This window comes from Equus caballus, chromosome 23 (genome assembly GCF_041296265.1).
Source record: "Equus caballus isolate H_3958 breed thoroughbred chromosome 23, TB-T2T, whole genome shotgun sequence".
NCBI lineage: Eukaryota > Metazoa > Chordata > Mammalia > Perissodactyla > Equidae > Equus > Equus caballus.
The window spans coordinates 16038413-16059133 of NC_091706.1; the positions used below are offsets into that span (position 1 = coordinate 16038413).

The 20721-nt window shown below is 35.8% G+C and overlaps 1 protein-coding gene across 4 annotated transcripts in view; it reads right to left on the reverse strand.

Annotated features, from left to right (window-relative positions):
• Positions 1 to 20721, reverse strand: part of NAA35 (N-alpha-acetyltransferase 35, NatC auxiliary subunit) — a 96756-nt gene that overhangs the window by 19486 nt on the left and 56549 nt on the right. For all 4 annotated transcript variants that reach the window (XM_023627119.2, XM_023627118.2, XM_023627121.2 and 1 more), the window contains exons 12-14: positions 12212 to 12390; positions 6376 to 6435; positions 1925 to 2031 (exon numbers count right to left, since the gene is read on the reverse strand). In XM_023627119.2, the coding sequence (XP_023482887.1) occupies positions 1925 to 2031; positions 6376 to 6435; positions 12212 to 12390 (346 nt within the window). The remainder of the gene's footprint in view (positions 1 to 1924; positions 2032 to 6375; positions 6436 to 12211; positions 12391 to 20721) is intronic.

Consider the following 20721-nt stretch of genomic DNA (forward strand, 5'->3'; position numbering starts at 1 on the left):
CAGCTTCTGGGTTTTTTTTTTAAGCAACTTAGTTACCTTCTTTTCCCTTTCCTTCCCCTATTGAATCAGTTGTCACTTCCTATTAATTTTACTACTAAAATGTTTCTCTTTTCTATTCCCAGAGTTGAATCCTTCCTCATCTCTCACTGGTACTACTGAATCAGCCTAACTAAACACTTTGCCTCCATTATCACTACCAGTTTGCATCCTATTAACAAACACACGTTCTACAATGCCAATTCCCTCCTAAAAACTTGAGCAGTTCCTCACTGATCATAAAATAAAGACCAAACCTTACCAAAGCATTCAAGACTCTCTTGAGTCTCATCTTAAACGATTTTAACCGTCCAGCTTCCATCTGTTTATTCACTCATTCAACAAAGATTTACTGTGTGCCAGACAATGTTCTAGCACCTACACTACATCAGTGAACAAAGTAGCCAAAACTATGCGCCCTCGACCTCATGGAGGTTATATCCTAATGTGGGAGAGGGGAGAGAAATAGAAAATAAATATAGTGAAGAATTACATAGTATACAGAGACATAATGAAGAAGCAAATTACACAGTATGTAAGAAGCTAATTGTTATAGGAGAGAGAAACGGACTGCTGGCTGGTTGGGGGTCGGCTGAGGTGGGCGAAAAGTTTACACTTTTCAAATAGACTGAGCAGGGTAACCCTCACTGAGGTGACGTTAAACAGACTTGAAGGCAGTAAGGGGGTCAGCCCTGGGGAGTTTTGAGGAAAATGCCCTTAGCCCCCAATCCTGTGTAAAGGCCACAGGGTGAGACAGAACCTGTATGTTCCAAGAACAGCAAAGAGGCCACTATGGCTGAAGCAGAGTAGGTGAGAGGAGAGCAGTAAGAGATGAGGTTATAGAGGTACCAGGACAGGGGTCTAGACTAGAGCATATGTGGCTTTGTAGGCTCAATTATAAGGACTTCCGCTTTTATCATGAAGGAGAAGGGAAATGTAACCAACACTGAGGATGCCTAGGAATTTACAGCCTCCTACGGGCAGTCCTTAACTGACAGGTGTGTGGGTAAATTCTCAAGCTCCCTTGTCCCTGACTAGGACAACTAGAGCTCCCTGACAGGACTGAACCAGAGGAACTTTCCATGGAGCACACGTTTGCGTGGCTTTCTCCTTCCCATGTCCCACTTACTCACAACCCTGTTTGGTGTTTCCTGGGAACACTTTCTAAATTACATTTAGATGAATCTTTGTCTCAGACTTTGCTTGTGGAGAACCCAACCTAAGAGAGGAAGCTACCAGAGGTTTATGTGAGATGTGGCATGATTTATTCAACAAACTGAATGCTGAACCACTAACTATTCTGAAAATAATTTCATATACTCATGTCTTCACACATGCTAGTTTCTTTCCTAAGAAATAATGACTCCTTTCTTCCCTCCCCATTGGAAAAGCTCTGCTCATTTTCCAAAATGCAGACTCAAATGATGATTCTTTCTGCATGAAATCCTTTCCAGCCTCTTATGGCATGTTTGCGGGGCAGTGCCTCTACCAAAACGAATTTAAGGATCAATTATCTGCATTTTCTATTTCTATCTAGACTTGGATCATTGAGAAGAGACTTTACCTTGTTTTCTATATTTATTTCCCAAAGTGTCTACCTAACACAGTGCTTTGGACACAATAAGGGTCAATACAACTTACCGAATGTCTGATAACTCCTTGTAACTTTTCCTTCTCATATCAGACCTAATGTCAAGCTCAGAAAACCTTAGTTTAAATCTAAAAAATATGCGGCAGCAGTCAATTAATTTTAACATGATTGGGTTTTTTGTTTGTTTATATGGAGACTTGATTCCAACGGCTTTTATGCCTTGGCTATAAAGAAGGAGCATGGGGAACCTGGGCTTTTAAGAAACACACACGCTATAAACTGTCTTACGATACTCACTTTGGGGAGAGCACCGGAGGACTGACAAAAGACCGAAGTGCATCTTTCACCATGTCTTGCATGAGATGGGTTCCAAAGACCTTTTTGTTATCCACTAGGAAAGTGGTCTTAAAAGAAATGTTATATATTAGTACGTTATCACGATCTTGACATATTGTACATATAGCTGTCATTACTGTGACATGAACATACTTCTTATAAATACCACAGAATACAAAAGAGACTAAAAAACTTAAAAGCTGGAAAATTTTTATAAGCCACTGCCTCCACAAAGGGTACTACTTACTAATCCCTATTTAAGTGTATTCTGACGCAGGCTAAAAAAATACGTGCAGGAAAAAATCTCTCAAGAGTAGTAATATCAAACCAGTCAAACGGAATGACTGAATATGTCAAATGAGCCAATTTATAAGAAACGGCTTCAAAAATTACGAAATATTAAATGGCTATAAATATTAAGCTAGTCAATCATCTTTATTTCTAATGAACACTTTAGAACACAATCTTTCTGAAATTGTAAAAAATTATATTTAAAATAATTATTAAATTTAAGAATAATACATTATTATTTAATGATAATTTACATCTAACTTTCTCCCCTTAACAACCTCAGTGTATTTTAATATTTACTATACTACACCTTACTTGATTTCCTAACACATTTGGATTGTTTCCAGTTTTGGGTGAACATGAACCAAACAGCTATAAACATCTGCATACAAGTTTCCAAGAGACTATCAGATTCCACTTCTCTTAGGTTAACAAGTGGGAGTGGGATTTGTAGATTTAGTTTTCTAAGAATCTGCCAAATTGTTTTCCAAAGTAGCTGTAGTACTTCATATTTCCACCAGTAATGCACCCTCACCAGCACTTGATACTGTCAGTTCTTTCTTGTCTTTCTTTTTTAAGATATTCTTAAAGATGGAGGTGATATTTCATTGTGGTTTTAACTTGCATCTCCCTAAGACTAATGATGTTGAATATCATTTCATATGGAAATCTTCAGATTTTTTGCTCATTTAAATAATTGTCTGTTTTCTTACTGTTATGTTTACAGAATTCTTTATATGTTCCAGATACAAGCCCTTTGTCAGACATGACTCGCAAATATTTTCTCCCACTCTGCAGTATCATTTTCTTTTCCTAACAGTGTCTTCTACAAAATTAAATTTTTTTTTTTAAAGATTGGCACCTGAGTTAACATCTGTTGCCAATGCTTTTTTCTTCTTCTTCTTCTTCTCCCCAAAGCCCCCCATTACATAGTTGTATATTATAGCTGCAAATCCTTCTGGTTGTGCTACGTGGGACACCGCCTCAGCATGGCCTGATGAGTGGTGCCATGTCCAAGCGTAGGATCCGAACAGGCAAAACCTTGGGCCACCTGCAGCGGAGCACGTGAACTTAACCACTCGGCCACGGGGCCAGCCCCAGAATTAATTTTAAATTTATCAAGGGCTGGCCCCGTGGCCGAGTGGTTAAGTTTGCGTGCTCCGCTGCAGGCGGCCCAGTGTTTCGTTGGTTTGAATCCTGGGCGCGGACATGGCACTCCTCATCAAACCACGCTGAGGCAGCGTCCCACATGCCACAACTACAAGGACCCACAACGAAGAACATACAACTATGTACCGGGGGGCTTTGGGGCTTTGGGAAGAGGAAAAAAAAAAAAAGAAAAAAAAATTTACCAATTTACCAATTTTTTATGGATTGTACTTTTGATGTCATACCTAAGAAGTCTCTGCCTTCTCGAAAGTCACCAAGATTTTCTCCTATCCTTTCTTCCAAAAGTTGTATAGTTCATATTTTATATTTAGGTCGATAATGCATTCTGAGTCATATGCACTGCATTTGTCTCTCCAACTGTTCTTGCACCAGTTGTTGGGACAACTACCTTTTCTCCATTGATTTGCCTTTGTGCCTTGTCAAAAGTTAGTTGACCATATCAAATATTGATCAGTTAAGTGACCACATTAGTCAATTAATAAACGACTATATAATCCAGTGCTATACAATAAAGGGCTAATTAAAGAAATAGGACTTTTCTGGACTTCCCCCTTAGTTCCACTGATCCATGTGTCCATTATTTTGCCAATACTATACCTGTCTTCCAGTCAGACAGTGTGAGCACCCCAACTTTGACCTTGTTTAAAAAAATTGCTTTGGCTGTTCTAATTCCTTTTCCTTTCCGTACAAATTTTAGAATCAGCCTTGCTGACATCTACAAAAATTCCTACTACGATTTTGATTGAGATTGCTTTGAATCTGTAGATCTATCTTCGGGGGCCAAGTGACATCTTAAAAATATCAATTCTCTCAATCCTCAAACGAGGTAGATCTCTATTTATGTAGGTCTTCTTTGATTTCTGTCATCAGCACTTTGTAGTTTTTCAGCACACAGATCCTATAAACAAGTGTTAGATTTATAGATTTCATTTTTTGATGTTATTGTAAATAATATTGTTTTTAAAATTTTGATTTCCCATTGTTCACTGCAAATATATAGAAATACAATTGCTTTTTGACCTCATATCCTGCGATCTGGTTAAGCTCACCCATCAGGTCTAGGAACTTCTTTGTAGATTCCTTGGCACTCTACACAGAAAATCATGTTGTCTGTAAACAGACAATATTTCTTTCTTTCTCACCCATATGCCTTTTCTTCCTTTTTCCTGCCTTTTTCACTGGGTAAGATTTCTAGTACTATGTTGAGTAAAAGTGGAGTGATGAGAGTGGAAATCCTTGCTTTCCTCCCAATCTGAGGAGGAAAGGATTTAATCTTCATCTTTAAGTATGATATTAGCTGTAGGTTTTTGTACATGCTGTTTATCAGGTTAAGGAAGTTTTCTTCTATTCCTAGTTTTGCTGACAGATTTTTTTATTATCATGAATGGATGCTGAATTTTGTCAAATGCTTTTCCTGAATCTATTGAGACTTTAGATGGTATGATGAATTACAATGAGTGATTTTCAAATGTTGAATCAGCCTTGCATTTCTGGGACAAAACCCTGATGTATTATCTTTTTCCTAATAGATTCCTGGGTTTGATCTGAAAATACTTTAAGATTTTTGTACCTATGTTCATAAGGAATATTGGGCTATAATTTTGTACACTTGTAATGTCTATGTTTGGTTTTGATACTGAGCTAATGCTGGCCTCATACAATGAGTATTCTTGCTGCTTCTATTTTTTGAAACAGACCGTAGAATTGGCCTGGAGTTTTCTTTGTTGGAAGTTTTTAACTAAGAATTCAATTTCTTTAACAGACACAGGATTATTCAAGTTATCTATTCTTCTTGAGTGAGTTTCGGTAGGGTTTTTCAAGGAACTGGTCCATTTCGTCTCAAGTTTTTGATTTATGGACACAGAGTTGTTTATAATATTCCGGTATAATCTTTTTAACGTGTGTAGGGTCTGTGGTGATATCCTTTCCTTCATTCCTGATATCATTCATCTGTATCTTCTCTTTTTCCCCATTCTGTCTGGTTAGAAGTTCATTAATTTTATTGCTATTTTCAAAGAACCAGCTTCTGGTTGCACTGATTTTCTCTACTTTTAGTCTGTTTCCTCTTTTACTGATTTCTGCTTTTATCTTTATTTCCTTCCTTTTGCTTGCTTTGAGTTTAATTTGCCTTTCTTTTTCTGGTTTTTTAAAGAAGACTCTTAAATTACTAATTTCAGATCTTTTTTCATACAAACATTCAATGTTCATATGAATGCTTAATGAACATAAATTTCTCTCTAAGCACTGCTTTAATTGTATCCCACAGATTCTGATATATTTTCATTTTCATTCCAATTTAAGACTTCCTCTTTGATCCATGGGCTCTTCAGCGTGTGTTTATTTCCAAATATTTGGAGAATTTTCCAGATATCTTTCTGTTATTGATTATGTTTAATTCCGAAATAGTCGAGAGTATAATTTGCATGATTTCAATTCTTTTAAAATTATTACAGATTGTTTTATGGCCCAGAATATGATCTTGATGAATGTCTAACATTCTAAGTAAATACTTCTATTAAAAAAATATAACACTAACTGTGGAATATCATTTGAAAGCATCTTCCTTTGAGCCAGCCCAGTGACACATCAGTTAAGTTTGTGCACTCTGCTTCGGCAGCCCAGGGTTTGCCAGTTCAAATCCCGGGCGCGGACCTATGCACTGCTTATCAAGCCATGCTGTGGCAGGCATCCCGCATATAAAGTAGAGGAAGATGGGCATGGATGTCAGCTCAGGGCCTATCTTCCTCAGCAAAAAGAGGAGGATTGGTGATGGATATTAGCTCAGGGCTAATCTTCCTCAAAAAAAAAAAAATTAAAAATTAAAAAAATTTTTTTAAAAACCCAAACAAAAAAATAAAAGCATCAATCTTTTGTTCCATCAATCAATAAAACAAAGTCAAGACATATAATTTGATATTTACAGAAGTATTCTGATACTAAGTGGAACTTACTTGTAAGAGAGATCTTGAAAGAACACAAGGCGATTGTTCACTAAATTCACAGAAAAAATCCTAATAGATACACAGAGAAAAAAGTAATGTAATTAATAGATTAAATAAAAGCTGAAAAGGTTTGCATATAGAGTGTAATTTTTGCTAGACCTTCTGGAAATGATACACTACGAGAGTTAAAATACGACAAATAGCTAAAGATCATTTCTACAAGAACTGTCTAATCGTATCAATGGGATAATAGATAATTTTAGAGCCTAATTTCTTTTTTACTGAACTGACCAATAATAGTAGTGTGTAGATACCAATGTTAAATTTGTATGCCATAAAAATAATATATCATTAATAATTTATAATTAATGAAAGAGGTTTACTTCCTACTTCACAGAAATAAATATCAAATAACTAGGCCAATTACATTCATATTACTAACTGTTCCTGACTCTAGGCAAAAATCAAAAGAAATACTTAGAAAACTACATATGGGTTTACACACAGATAGAACAAAAGAAAATACACAGAAATGTTAACATCTACAGATTATAGGATATTTATTTATCATCTTCATATTTTTCTGCATTTTACAAATTTTACAGCTAAGTAAAAATGTATGTATTTTAACACTTGGATTTGGGTTTGTAGAGTAAGGACAGCTATCTGGGCATGAGAACATCTATGCCATCGCTATAGGCTGGCAATCAGAGAATAAAAGACATAAAACCTATAAGCTTCCTCTCCTGGAAACAGACAGTTGTTGCCCAGATGACTATCACTGTGAAAAATAATCCTAGACAATTACAGGCAGCACTTTTCCCCACTAAGCCCTCTATTGTAGCCTAAAGATCCCCCTTAGCACCGTGTTCATCAAAGACTTCGAGCTGGTCTTCAAGATGAACCTATCTGCCAACAAACTCCGTTCAAGAAAAGCAGTATTACTGTTGGGCTTGGAAAGTTACTGCTCTTTTCATCATGTAACATCCCTAAAATGAGAGGGGGGAAGTGGCAGAGGGGAAGATGAATGGAAGGTGACTGGGAGTAAAATGAAGTGGTGGGGACATGAGTGGGGATGAGAGGGGGGAATGGGGGAGGAAAGATTTTTTCAAGGGCTATTAAAATATGCTCACATAAGTCTCACTTATTTTTTAAAAAGGTTTTCTTTATCTCCTTGAGGTGTTATCCCTTCTGGTAGTCATCTCATGACTCCTGACTTTTCTTCATCATTTTGAATAGCCATGCACCATGTTTTAAATTCTCTCCTCTTCTAGGAGACAAACCTTGTACTTTACAATCACTCATTCTAGCTCCTTTATTGGCTCTTTTTCATCTCAAACTTTAAGTATGGATAGGCCTTATCTGCTTTTCTTTCTATACCTACTCCCCAGACTTGTGACTCAATTTAAATGTGTGCCCTGTCAAAACCTACCAAGTTTCTCTAGTCAATTCACTATCTTGTTTCACAATTAACTTTTACATCTTGCACACTCTCCTCAAAGTGAATATTCTCCACCAGAAAGATGTCTTCCCTTTCCACATTACAAAGAAAATAAAAGTCATCTTTCTAACAGGAAACGCCTCAACTTCAGCCTCCAAACCTCTAACTGTACCCACATCTGTACCAGACCCTTTCCTTGTTTACTTTAACAGTGGAAGTCCTCCACATGTACTAAAGACTCCATTCCTCTGGCTTTCTCAGGAACACTACACATTATCAATTATCCATCCTTAGCTCTCCTATATATTAAAGCTATCCCTCTCTACTAGATTGTTCCCATTTAAACAGTCAAGTTTTTCCCATCTTTAAAAAGAAAAGAAGAAAAGACTGTCACATGATGCCACATTTCCCTCTCAACTCCTGCCCTCTCAGCCAAACTTTTTAAAGAGTTGGCTGGCACCAATGTCTCTACTTACTCAACTCCCACTGTCTTCAAACACACACTAGCTTGGCTCTTTGCTCTAATCACCACTGGCCCCTGTCACTAAATCCAACAGACATTTGTGTTGGACCTTATTCACCTCTTTCATTTGACCTTTCAGCAGTATCTGACATGACTTTCATCTTGAAAAACCTTTTAAATTGACTCCTGAGTTTCCTCCTCTTTGGTCACCTCTCAGTGTGTTCTGTAGACTCAAAGCTTAATTCTAGACTATCTTCTTTTCTTAATCTATATACTTTTTCCCCTCATAATTTTATCCATATTCATGCTTCAATTACCATCTGTACTGAAATAATTCCAAAATTATAACTCTAGCACAGACCTCCAAACTCTATCCACACAGCCAATTCCTGTTCAATATCTCTAAATATTTCAAAGCCATCTCAAACTCTACTTCATTAAGACCCTCATTTGACTCCAAACATCCCCTTTGAGAATTTCCCCATTTCAATGAATAACACCAAATTTGCACCTAGATTTGCAGGTCAGAAAACTGGAGACCCTCCTGAGAGCTCTCTTATGCCCCATATTTAATTTATTCCCAATATTCAATCATTATTAGCTCACACATAGCTCTAACTCTGACTACCTACCTCATTATCTCCCTGTCAACCTTCTAGTCCAAGTTACCATCCTCTCTCCCTTGGGCTATAATAATGATTTCTTAATTTGTCTCCCTGTGTTTACTCTGTTCCCTTCAAATCTTTTCTCTACAATGCAGCCACATCTTAGTGAATTCTTAATCCAATTAAGTCATTGCTTCACTCATACTAATCTTGCATAAAACTCTAATGGTTTTCCTTTGCTCTATGATAAAGACCAAAATCCTTAATGTGACTTAAATGATCCTGCTGAACTGCCTACCTCTCTAGCCTTACCAAATCCCCCATCCCCATCACTGCATGCTCTACTCTACTACTTTTCTTTTAGTTTCCCAAATGTATCATGTTCTTTCCCATCACCCAGTGGAGCATTCAGCTTCCTTCATCTGGAATTGCCCTCTACTGTCCCAATGAATGTCTACCTAACCTTCAGATCTTAGCTTTACCTTCATTTCCTTAAGGAAGATTTCCTTGATCATCTAAGTCAATTCCTTCATTGTAAGTTATATGTTCTACTTCCTTTCCTTCCTATCACTTACTTCAGTTTGTAATTCTATAACCATGTTTATGATTATTTGATCAATTTTGATCTCAAACAAGACTGTACACCCCATGAAAATATGGATGAAACACTTTCGCTCATCATTGTATAACAGTTATTCCAATCTTTTTTAAAACTAAATTTGGCTATCTCTGACGATCTTTTCTGTGTGCAACAAGGTATAGGTGGATATTTTAAACATAATTTGACAATAATAAACATTTCTCCATGCCAATGTTTTTCTATAACATGCTCATTAATGGCTGTAAGACATATTCTAAACATACCAAAGAATGGATGTCACCACTGGGTATTTAAACAGTTTCTAGTTTTTTAAGAATGACAAAGGATGATGCAAGGACCACTTTTTTAGTGCATCTTCGCACATCTCAGATTATTTTCTTTAACTAAATCTCTAGAAGAGAAGTTGCCAGGTCCAAGCATACACGATTTTAAGACTTTTGAGAGAGAGAGCCACTGGAGTACAGGAGAACAACTCTTTCCTTTTACCAACATTAAATATTACTATACTTTTCAATCTAGTTACTATAAGTTGCATTTCTTTACTTACTAAGTAAGGTTAAGTCTTTTTCATGTTTACTTCTTTTAAATGTGTTGTGCTCATGTCTTTTCCCAGTTTTTCATTGGGATGCTTATGTTTATCTGATTGATATGTAAGCAATCACTAAAATCTGGCACTTTATCCTAATAGTAACAGGGTCCCTAAGCAGATCCACCAGACTATTTGGCCTCTTATCCTCCCTAATTTTAATCTTTTCCTCTACTCTTGGCCTCTGCCACACTACTCAACTATTACCACCTATTCCTCTGTCCCAAGTTTTTCAGCGATCGCGGGACTCTTCTCCTACTTTCCCCTCTTCATGTCTAATGCCAGCAGTCCAGGCCTGGCACCCCCAGATCCCCTCTATTATGGTGTGTCAGTATGCATTTATTCTCCTGACAAGGCAATCCATAATCTTCTGCCAGAATATCAAATTCCAACTGTTGCATTATACTTTATTATTTCAATTTACAATGATCTCCTCCTTTTCTAAAATCCTATCATTAATCTGGTGAACACAAATACATTTCAATGTAACAATTAAACATTAGAAAAGTAGATGTAGCAGAAGAGTAAGAAAATATTCAATCCAGACATGCCACTAACCAATCATGTAATCTAGTTACAAGCCCTCTAAAACTTATTTTGTTTAGCTGTCCAATAAACTGCAAAATGAACTGGCTTATGTCTATCATTTTTTCTACCTTTATGATTCCATGATTCCTATGACAAAATAAGGATAAACTACAAGAAAGCAAACACAAAAGGAGGTAATAAAGGCATAATCAGTGAAAGTTTCACTAAGGAATGAAGACTTAGGTTGGGCTTTAACAACAAAGAATTAATGGAAAGGAAAATAAAGTTAGTACAAGAAAGAGCATAAAAAAACCCTACACATCTTTGTTGACCATCAACTATATCCCCAAGGTTACTGTTAAATTCTAGGACTATAAACTACATAATTTGTTATCTCCAAGAACACAGGTAAAGCAGCAATTTGAAACCAGCAAGGAAGATTTCACAGAGGAAATGACTTGAGGCTAGGAATTATGTACCTCAGCATGCAGGGAGAACAACACTCAAATGCATACCTATGCATAATCATGCAAAATAAATTAGTGTACATATGTCTGAATAACAACAGTATTACTCTGTGTATTTTCTAACTTCCTACTAACCTTATATATGTCACTATAATCTCATCATCTAACAAAACTCTATGTCTGAATGTTTTAATATTCCCAAGATAAACCTTGTTTTTCTATATTTTAACCCATAAAAAATACTAATCCAAAATATGCCATCTTAAAAATGTACAAACTCTTTTACCCAGCAACTTCATTGTTTAGGAATTTATCTTAAGGGGAAGAAAGTACATGATACTAAGATTTACGTACAAATACGTTCATCTTAGTACTATTTCTAAGAGTAAAACACTGAAAATTACCTAAATGTAACTCAATGTGAATAGACTGAAAAAACTGTGGTATATGTGCATAATAAAATACCACGTAAATAATGTAGAAATATGTGTACAGTCACGTGCTGCATAACAACGTTTCAGTCAATGATGGACTGCATATACGACAGTAGTCCCCTAAGATCAGCACCATATATAGCCTAGGTATGTAGTAGACTATACCATCTAGGTTGTGTAAGTACACATGATGTTCGCACAAAGATGAAATCCCCTAAGAAGACATTTCTCAGAATGTATCCCCATTGTTAAGTGACGCATGACTATATCTGTTGACGTGAAAGGAAGATGTTCACGATATAGAGATTAATAGTTAAAAAAAGGTTACCAAACACCATGATCCAAGTTTTGTATGAAAAAATATTTATACGCATGCACATACATGTGTTTATACACACACAACACACTCACACACATACATACACATTTATATAAAAGATTTTGAAGACAGAATCCAAGGTTCAAATTCCCCTTTGTAAAACTTGGGTGAATTATCTAATCTCTTTAAACTTTAGTTTCTTCATCTCTAAAATGGATAGTATAAAATCCTAATGAAGATTAAACAGGAAAAAATATACATATACACCACTTAGTCCTCCAGCTATCACAGAAATAGGTAAGCCAGTATTATTTACCCTTGGGACAGTCAGTGTCTAAAAAGGGATAACATATTTTGTGGTTAAATCAAAGTTACATTCCATAATAGACATTTGTACTTACCAGAATACAATGTAAATTTGTTAAATTGACCACCTCACAGACAGTTTTTATTCTATCTATTAATCTTGCAAAATAGTTGACCATTTCTTCCCTTTTAATTATTTTTGCATATCGAGGGAAGGTGGGTGGAAGTAGTCTCTGGTTAACAAGGGGCTCAAACCCCATCATAATTGGATGATCTAAAAAGAAAAAAATAGGATTTTCAATGTTTCTCTGAATTTTAAACCTCAAATACCACTAAATACAAAAATAAAAAGGCCAGTTTCAAAAGCATCTCCAAACACAATTCTAATTACAATGTTCTCTAAATTTATTTTACAATTAATATATCTATATATACACATTTTTTAAAAAGAGATAAGCAGATTTAATAACCTAAAATTGTACTAAAATTGCATTAACTATGAGATTGTGAAGAAAGGTTAAAAAGGGAACACAAATGTAGGCTTGTCTTCCCTTCAATTATTGAACTGTAGAACTAATTTACACTTAGCTACATAATAATGCAAAAACATCAAGAGAACCATCCCCATCCCCTCACCCCCACTATGAGTGTGGAATGCATTTGGAACTGAGATGTAATAAGAGAAATTCACAATGAAAATAACATTACAAGAGACACAAGGGTGAGTACTTCCTTCCCATTCTCTGTCCCTTGGTGATCTCACTTTTCACACTAGTGCAAAGTTCCAAACTAAGTCTTTCTCAACTTAAAATCTAAAACAAGGAAGTATATCCCTAAAATGAGAAGTGATTAAGAATTCTGGATTCAAAGTTCTCTACCTGGAGTCAAAGAGGCTAGAAACCAAGAATAAATAAAAATAATTTCAGATGCCAATGAAAGAGAAAATTAAAGCTGAGCAGACATCATTGTTAACAATTAAAAACAAGACTGATACTTAACCAAATTACAACAATGCTCCTGAGAACATATTCCATAAGTGTCCCAAAGAATCATGCAAATAAAGATGTTCCCCAGGGTTCTTGGCCCTCTTCCTCTTCTCCATATTGAAGTTCTCCCAGTTCAAAGTTACTTATTTTTATATAAACCCCAATACAGCTGATGGTTTCCAGACTAAAATCCTTAGCCCACAATCCTTCTTCTGAGTTCCAAATCTATGATTTCTAACTACGTAATGGACATTTCCACCTTGGTGTTCCACATCATCTCAAAAAGCACACCTCCCAAAACCACCTTTATCTTTCCCCAAACATTGCTCCTCCTCTTATGTTTCCTTTCTCAGTAAAATGACCCACTGTCCTTACAATTGCTTAAGCCAGAAATTCCCTTGTCTCTTCTCACTTCCTCACCTGCTTTGATCAGTCCGGAAGTCTCAAGCACTCCACTTCCTAATTCGGCTGAATGTGCTCCTCTTCATCCTCACTGCACTGTAAAGCCTGCCCAGCTTCCCTGCACTGGCTGCTGCCCTCACGAAATTAGTCCTAAATACCGCCACTTGAATGGTTTTATCTCTACTACAACATGATCTCGCTCCCTAACCCAAAATTTTGTTGACTATTATATCCAGTACAAATTCTCTGAGAGCACTGGAAGGTGCTTTACAATTTCCTGCCACTCCTATAGAAAACAATTTTGTACTCCAATGGAAAACTATGCATTGTCAGATTGATTCTATAGGAGCTATTTTACAAATCTAGAAATTGTAGATAACTAACAGATATGCAAATTATGTCCTGTCTGGTAGAGATTCAACTGATTCCCCCCAACTCTACAGAAAAAAGTTTTGCCTCCACTTATAATTTATCTTAACATTCCATTACTCCATATAAATTTGTGCATTTTAAAACTTTTCATGTCTGGCCATTTCACTGAACGAGTTTAACAAAACCCTTAACACATATTATATCTGTATAGGAGTCATCGTTGTACCTTTTTCTGAAAATCATCTTTTAATGCTCTCTATTCCCTAAGCACCATAAGCTATACAGTGACTTGCAAATATCACATCCTTTTATGCCTCTTTACTTATTCACAAACTCTTCTCCACCTGTAAAACCTACCCCACCCCACCGCCCCTCGCCTTGTTCTTAGCCTGGGAGACTTGATAAGCTTCATTCCCTCTCATCCTCAGTCTTCCACTAATACTTTGTATATACACTACTACACTGTCTGTGTGGGACTGCAGCATTTGTCCCGCTCTCTGAGTTCTTTTGAAGGCATGAACTGGTTTGTGTGCCAAATACCTAAATGCCTGGCACATAACAGGCACTGGTAACATGTTTGCTGAATGACAACATACGCACGTTCAAAATAAAATGAAAGACTTCTACCACTATAATAAAATAGTTTTAATTTCTGATTTATAACACTTCATTTAGAACTAAGGTAAAGTAGTAACAACAATGCTCTAAGAAACTTACCATACCAACACGAATACACTTTGGGCTTTAATAACAAATGCACAGAATCCAGATACTTAAATAGTACATTACCCTTATTTTCCCTCAAAGCATTTTAATACGCATCTAAAATTAATATCCAGGAATATTCTTTTATTATTAATACACATACTTTTAGGCTTTAAACCTCAAGAAGAAGATAAACAGAAGATAGCCACTCATGAAAATCTGTATACCATGGAAGGAAGTAAATATTAATGGGAAATGAATAACAAATACAGTATATCTGTATCACATTCATTTTTATACAACCTAAAATTACAATATAAAACAGCATTAACTTCTGAAAGTAATTCAGCTGTCCTGCACCCTACAAGGTGCTTAGCAGCATCCCTGACCTCTACCCACTAGGTGCCAGTAGCACCCCCCAATTGTGAAAAAGAAAGATGGATCCAGACATTGCCAAATGTCCCTGGGAGGCCCCAGTTGGGAAACATTGGTCTAGACAAATACAATAAGCAACTATAATTCAGTGTGGATAATCTCAGAAAATAATGAGAATCTAATCAATGGAAAAATGAGAGGAAGGACTTCCTGGAAGAAGTGAAGTCCAAGGAAACATCTAAATGATGAGAAGTTAGTCAAAGGACAGAACACTAGTCAGAACAAAGTATTCCAAGCACATCAAAGGCCCAGAGGACAGAGAATATGGCTCCTTTTCTTTTTTCCTTAGGGAGTTCTAATTTTCCAAGTCACATCTTCTCCAAACTCCAAAAGTAAAAATAGATGCATATAAATAATGTGGGGACAAAGTCCCTATGCAAAAAGTTAGAAGTTATCTGTATGCTCCTCTCCATTCTCTGCAAACATTTAAATTTTCCCCTGACATTTTTCTGAATATAGTCCTTGTCAATGGTTAATGATTAAAGTGGTTCCTAGGAGCTATTTTTAAGTCTCAGCTGTTGTTGAATCTCACGCAAGACTCTGCCAACATCCTATACAAGACAAAATAACTTGCCTGACTAGAAATGAGCCTAAGAACCGAGCTATAATAAGGGATCAAAGCAGTCATTCAGGACACAGAATAGAGTTGAGCAGGAGAGGGACTAAAAGCCAGGCAGGGATTTGTTTTTGGTTTCATGGCAACATGAACTATGAAATGTTAAAAGAAGCTTTACCAAACCCAAACCCCTCCCAGAATAAACTGTTCTAACATCTTCCTACTATACTTCATATATATCTCTACCACACAATTTATCTCATCTTATATTAAAATAATCTGAATAGTTCTTACTAAATGAGCTCAGAAAAGAACATAATTCATGTCACTTTCTACCCAGCATGTGCTTTGTTCAATAAATTTTTCCTGAATTGAATTGGGTACAGATCAGACAAGATAACTTCTGAACTATCTTCTGATTTTATAAGTCTGTATATATAGAAAAATTTTCTTGGTTTTCCAGTTAAAATACTTCATATATAAAATGATTATTAGTACAAGAATGCCAAATAAGATGATTTTGCCTTCACACTAACACTCTTTTAAAAATAAAACATAGTTACTATTTTCAAAACATTATGGCACACTGATTTAGAGTGTTTTAGTTACTAAAATTCTTGTTAGATAACTGGTCTACATTATTAATAGCAGAAAAGTATTACAAACAGCACAAAGTCCTTGGATAAAAGATTTATAATAACAACATGCTTTGATTTAATTTAGCAAAGTAAGTTATTCTAAAATTGATTAGATGCCAAAATTAGAGAACTGGAAATGTTTTAGTCGAGAGAGAGACACTGTGACATAGCCAGACACAAAAGGACAAACACTGTATGATCTCACTTATATAAGGAACTGAGAATAGTCAAATTCATAGTGGTTACCAGGGGCTGGAGGGAGGGGGAATTACTCTTTAATGAATACAGGGTTCTAGTTTGGGAAGATGAAAAGTTGTGTAGATGGAAAGTGGTGATAGCGGCACGACACTGTGAATGTACTTGATGCTCGTGAACTGTACACTTAAAAACGGGTAAAATGGCAAACTGTATGTTATGTATATTTCACCACACACACAAAAAAGTTATAAAAAGGCATTAAACCACATCTGATAAACTCAAAAGGCATGACCTCAATGAAGAACATTCTATCCTAATCACTGGTCTGAATAACTTATGGTGTAATATTATAGGCACATCTACATATTTTGAAGTTTTTTTGGTGTATAATTTTGAAGAGGTATACATGCAAATGATAAAAGTCTCAAATAAAACAAAAGGGTATACAATGAAAGGAAGTTTCCTGCCCACCTGTGACCCCCAGGTTACCCTAAGGTTAATCTCTTGAGAAGTAACCACTCCAAGTTTTCTTCCATGTGTGCATATTTACATATATCCTTTTTTTCACTTTACTGAAGTATATAATTTAGATACAATACAAAGCAAATAGTAAGTGCAGTCAATACTGAATCACTCTCAAATATGGTGAGTGTTATGCCTACAAAGACATGCTGTCTTCAATATTCACAATAATACAAAAATCAGAATTAGGAAACTAATACTGACCGATTAGTATCATCTGATTCTCAGAACTCATTCAAGTTTCACAAACTGTTCCAATAATGTTCTTCATATTCACGTCAGAATCATGAATTGCGTTTAATGTCATTGTCTCTTGGTGTCCTTCAATCTGGAGCAAAACTTCAGTCTTTCCCTGGCCTCCGTGACTTTGACAACTTTGAACACTAACACGCCAGTAATTCTGTATACTGCTCTTCAATGTGTATTTGTCTTACTTCTTCATGATCAGATTCCGACTATGTATCTTTGGACCGTGACACAGTGCTATGTTCTAGTCTTCTCACTGCACCCTATCAGCAAAGTAGTGAGTTGACTTACTACTGATAATGTTAACTTTGATCACTTGATTAAGCTGGCATCTGACAGGCTTCTTCACTATAGTTACTACTTTTCCCTTTGTAGTTAATAAACATTTGGGAGACAAGGGAAGGATACCTAAATAAACATCATCAAACTCAATTTACCCATCCATTTACTTATATCAGTATGGAATCATGGCTTCCTCTTTTATTCAATAGGTTATAATCTATTAAAAATATTTACTTTGATGCTCAAGTTGTCCTCAACCTGGCCTGTGTGAATGCCCCTTCCTGCTGTTTTCTGTATACAACTGACATGTTTTCATCATTCTTTGAACATTTACTTCTGGCAATAATACGATGCTCTAGGCCCATCTTATTCTTTCCCGCCTTAGGCCTGGAATCACCCAATTCTCTACAATACGCCAGTTCCTTTCATTTTTATATTTTTTTCCACATTCACTGAAGTATAATTGACAATAAAATTCTAAGATATTTAAAGTGTACAACATGATGATTTAATATATGTATACTGGATTCCACCTAGTGAAGTAGTTCACATATCCATCACCTTATATATTTACCTTTTATTTCCCCCTGTTGGTGAGAACATTTAAGTTCCATTCTAACAGTAAATTTCAGTTATACAATTCAGTATTATCAACTATAGCTACCATGTTATATATCGGATCCTCAGATCTCATTCATCTTACTACTGAAAGTTTGCACCCTTTTGCCAACCTCTCCCTATTTCCCATAGTCCCCAGCAACCACTTTTCGACTCTGTTTTTATGAGTTCAACTTTTTTTAAAATGCCATATATAAGTGATACTATGCAGTATTTCTCTTTCTCTGTTTAGCTTATTTCACTCAGCATAATGCCCTCCAGGTTCATACACGCTGTCACAAATTACAGGACTTCCTTCTTTTTTAAAGGCTGAATAATATTCCATCGTATATACATAAAGACCATTTACTTCATTCATCTGTTGATGGACACTTAGGTTGTTTCATACCTTGACTATTGTGAATAATGCTGGGAAAAGCATGTAAATGGAACCAAAAGAAAGCATGGGTAGCTACACTTATATCAGACAAAATAGACTTTCAGCCAAAGACGTATAAAAAAGTCATTATATATGATAAAGGGGTCAATTCCTCAAGAGGATATAACAATTGTAAATACTATGCACCCAACATAGGAGCATCTAAATATATATAGCAGTTATTAACAGATCTGAAGACAGTAATATGATAACAGCAGAAGACTTCAATATCCAACTTTCCACAATAGATCATCCAGACAGAAAATCAGTAAGAAAACATTTGAATTAAACTATTTGTTAGACTAGGTGGACCTAATAGACATACACAAAGTATTCCATCCAACAGCAGCAGAATACATATTCTTCTCAAGCAGACAGATATATGATAGGAGCAAAACAAATCATAGCAAATTTAAGAAGACTGAAATCATACCAACTATCTTTTCTGACCACAAGGGTATGAAACTAGAAATCAACAAGAGGAAAGCTGGAAAATCTACAAATATGTGAAAACTAAGTAACACATAACACACCTCTGAACAACCAGTGGTTCAAAGAAAAAAAGCAAAAAAATCTTGAAACAAATGAAAATGGAAACACACCATGCCAAAACCTATGGGATGCTGCAAAAGCAGTTCTGAGAAGGAAGTTTATAGTGATACATGCATAAATTATGAAATTAGAAAGATCTCAAACAACCTAACTTTACACCTCAAGGAACTAGAAGAAGAAAAACAAATCAAGCCTAAATTAGCAGAATGGAAATAATAAAAACCAGAGTGGAAATAAATGAAATAGAGACCAGAAAAACAACAGAAAAGAACAAAACTAAAAGCTAGTTTTTTTGAAAAGACTAATTATTGATAGGTATGGATTACCACTGCTATGCTACTAAATGTTTTCTGCTTGTTTTCTTAACTCCTTTGTTCCTTTATTCCTTCTCTTGCTCTTTTCCTTTGTTATTTGATGATTTTCTGTAGTGCTATGCTTTGATGCCTTTCTTTTTATCTTTTGTATTACCTACTAATAGGCTTTTGCTTTGTGGTTAAGATGAAATTTGCATAAGACATCTTATAACAGTCTATTTTGAGCTGATAATCACTTAACTTCAAATGCATACCAAAGCTCCCCCTCATCTACATTTATGTTTTTGATGTCACAATTTGCATCTTTTCTCATTGTAAATCCATTAACAAATTATTGTAGTTATAGTTATTTTTAATATTTTTTCAACCTTCATACTAGAGTTATAAGTGATTTACCCACCACCATTGAACATCAGAGTACTGTGAATTAACCACATATTTACCTTTACCAGTGAGATTTATACTTTTGTATGTTTTCCTGTTACTAATTAGCATCTTTTGGTTGCAGTTTGAAGAACTCCCTTTAACATTTCTCCTGAGGTCAGTCTGGTGGTGACAAATTCCTCCAGCTTTTTTGTGTGGAAACTCTTTCTCTCCTTCAATTCTGAAGGAGAACTTTGCCTGGTAGAGTATTCCTGGCTGGCATTTCTTTTCCTGGCAGCACTTCAAATGTATGATCCCTCTCCCTCCTGGCCTGTAAGGTTTCTGCTGAAAAAACCTGCTGATAGTCTCAGGGGGATTCTTTTACACGTAACAAGTTATTTTTCTTTTACTGCTTTTAAGATCCTCTCCTCGTCTTTAACTTTTTCCAATTTAATTGTAATGTGTCTTGGTGTGGGTCTCTGTGGGTTCACCTTTGCAACTCTCTGGTCTTCCTGGATCTGGAGGTCCGATTCTTTCACCAGAATAAGGAAATTTTCAGCCATTGTTTCTTTGCATATGCGTTCTGTCCCTGTATCTCTCACTTATTTTGGGACCCCTATAATGCATAATGCATATGTGCTTGATGGTGTCCCATAAATCGCACATGCTATCTTCATTCTTTTTCACTTTTTTTCTTTTTGACCCTCTGACTGGCTTAATTCCACTGTCCTGTCTTCGAGTTTGCTGATCTTTTCTTCCACTTGATCTAGTTTGCTGTTGAACCCCTCTATTGAATTTTTCAGTACAGTTACTGTATGTATTCTTCAGCTCTGTAAATTCTGTTTGGTACTTTTTTATATTTTCTACCTCCTTATTGAAATTTTACTTGGTTCATACATTGCTTCCTGACCCCAGTGAATATTTTTATGACCATTATTTTGAACTCTCAATCAGGTAAATCATTTATCTCCATTTCACTAAGATCTGTGTCTGGATAT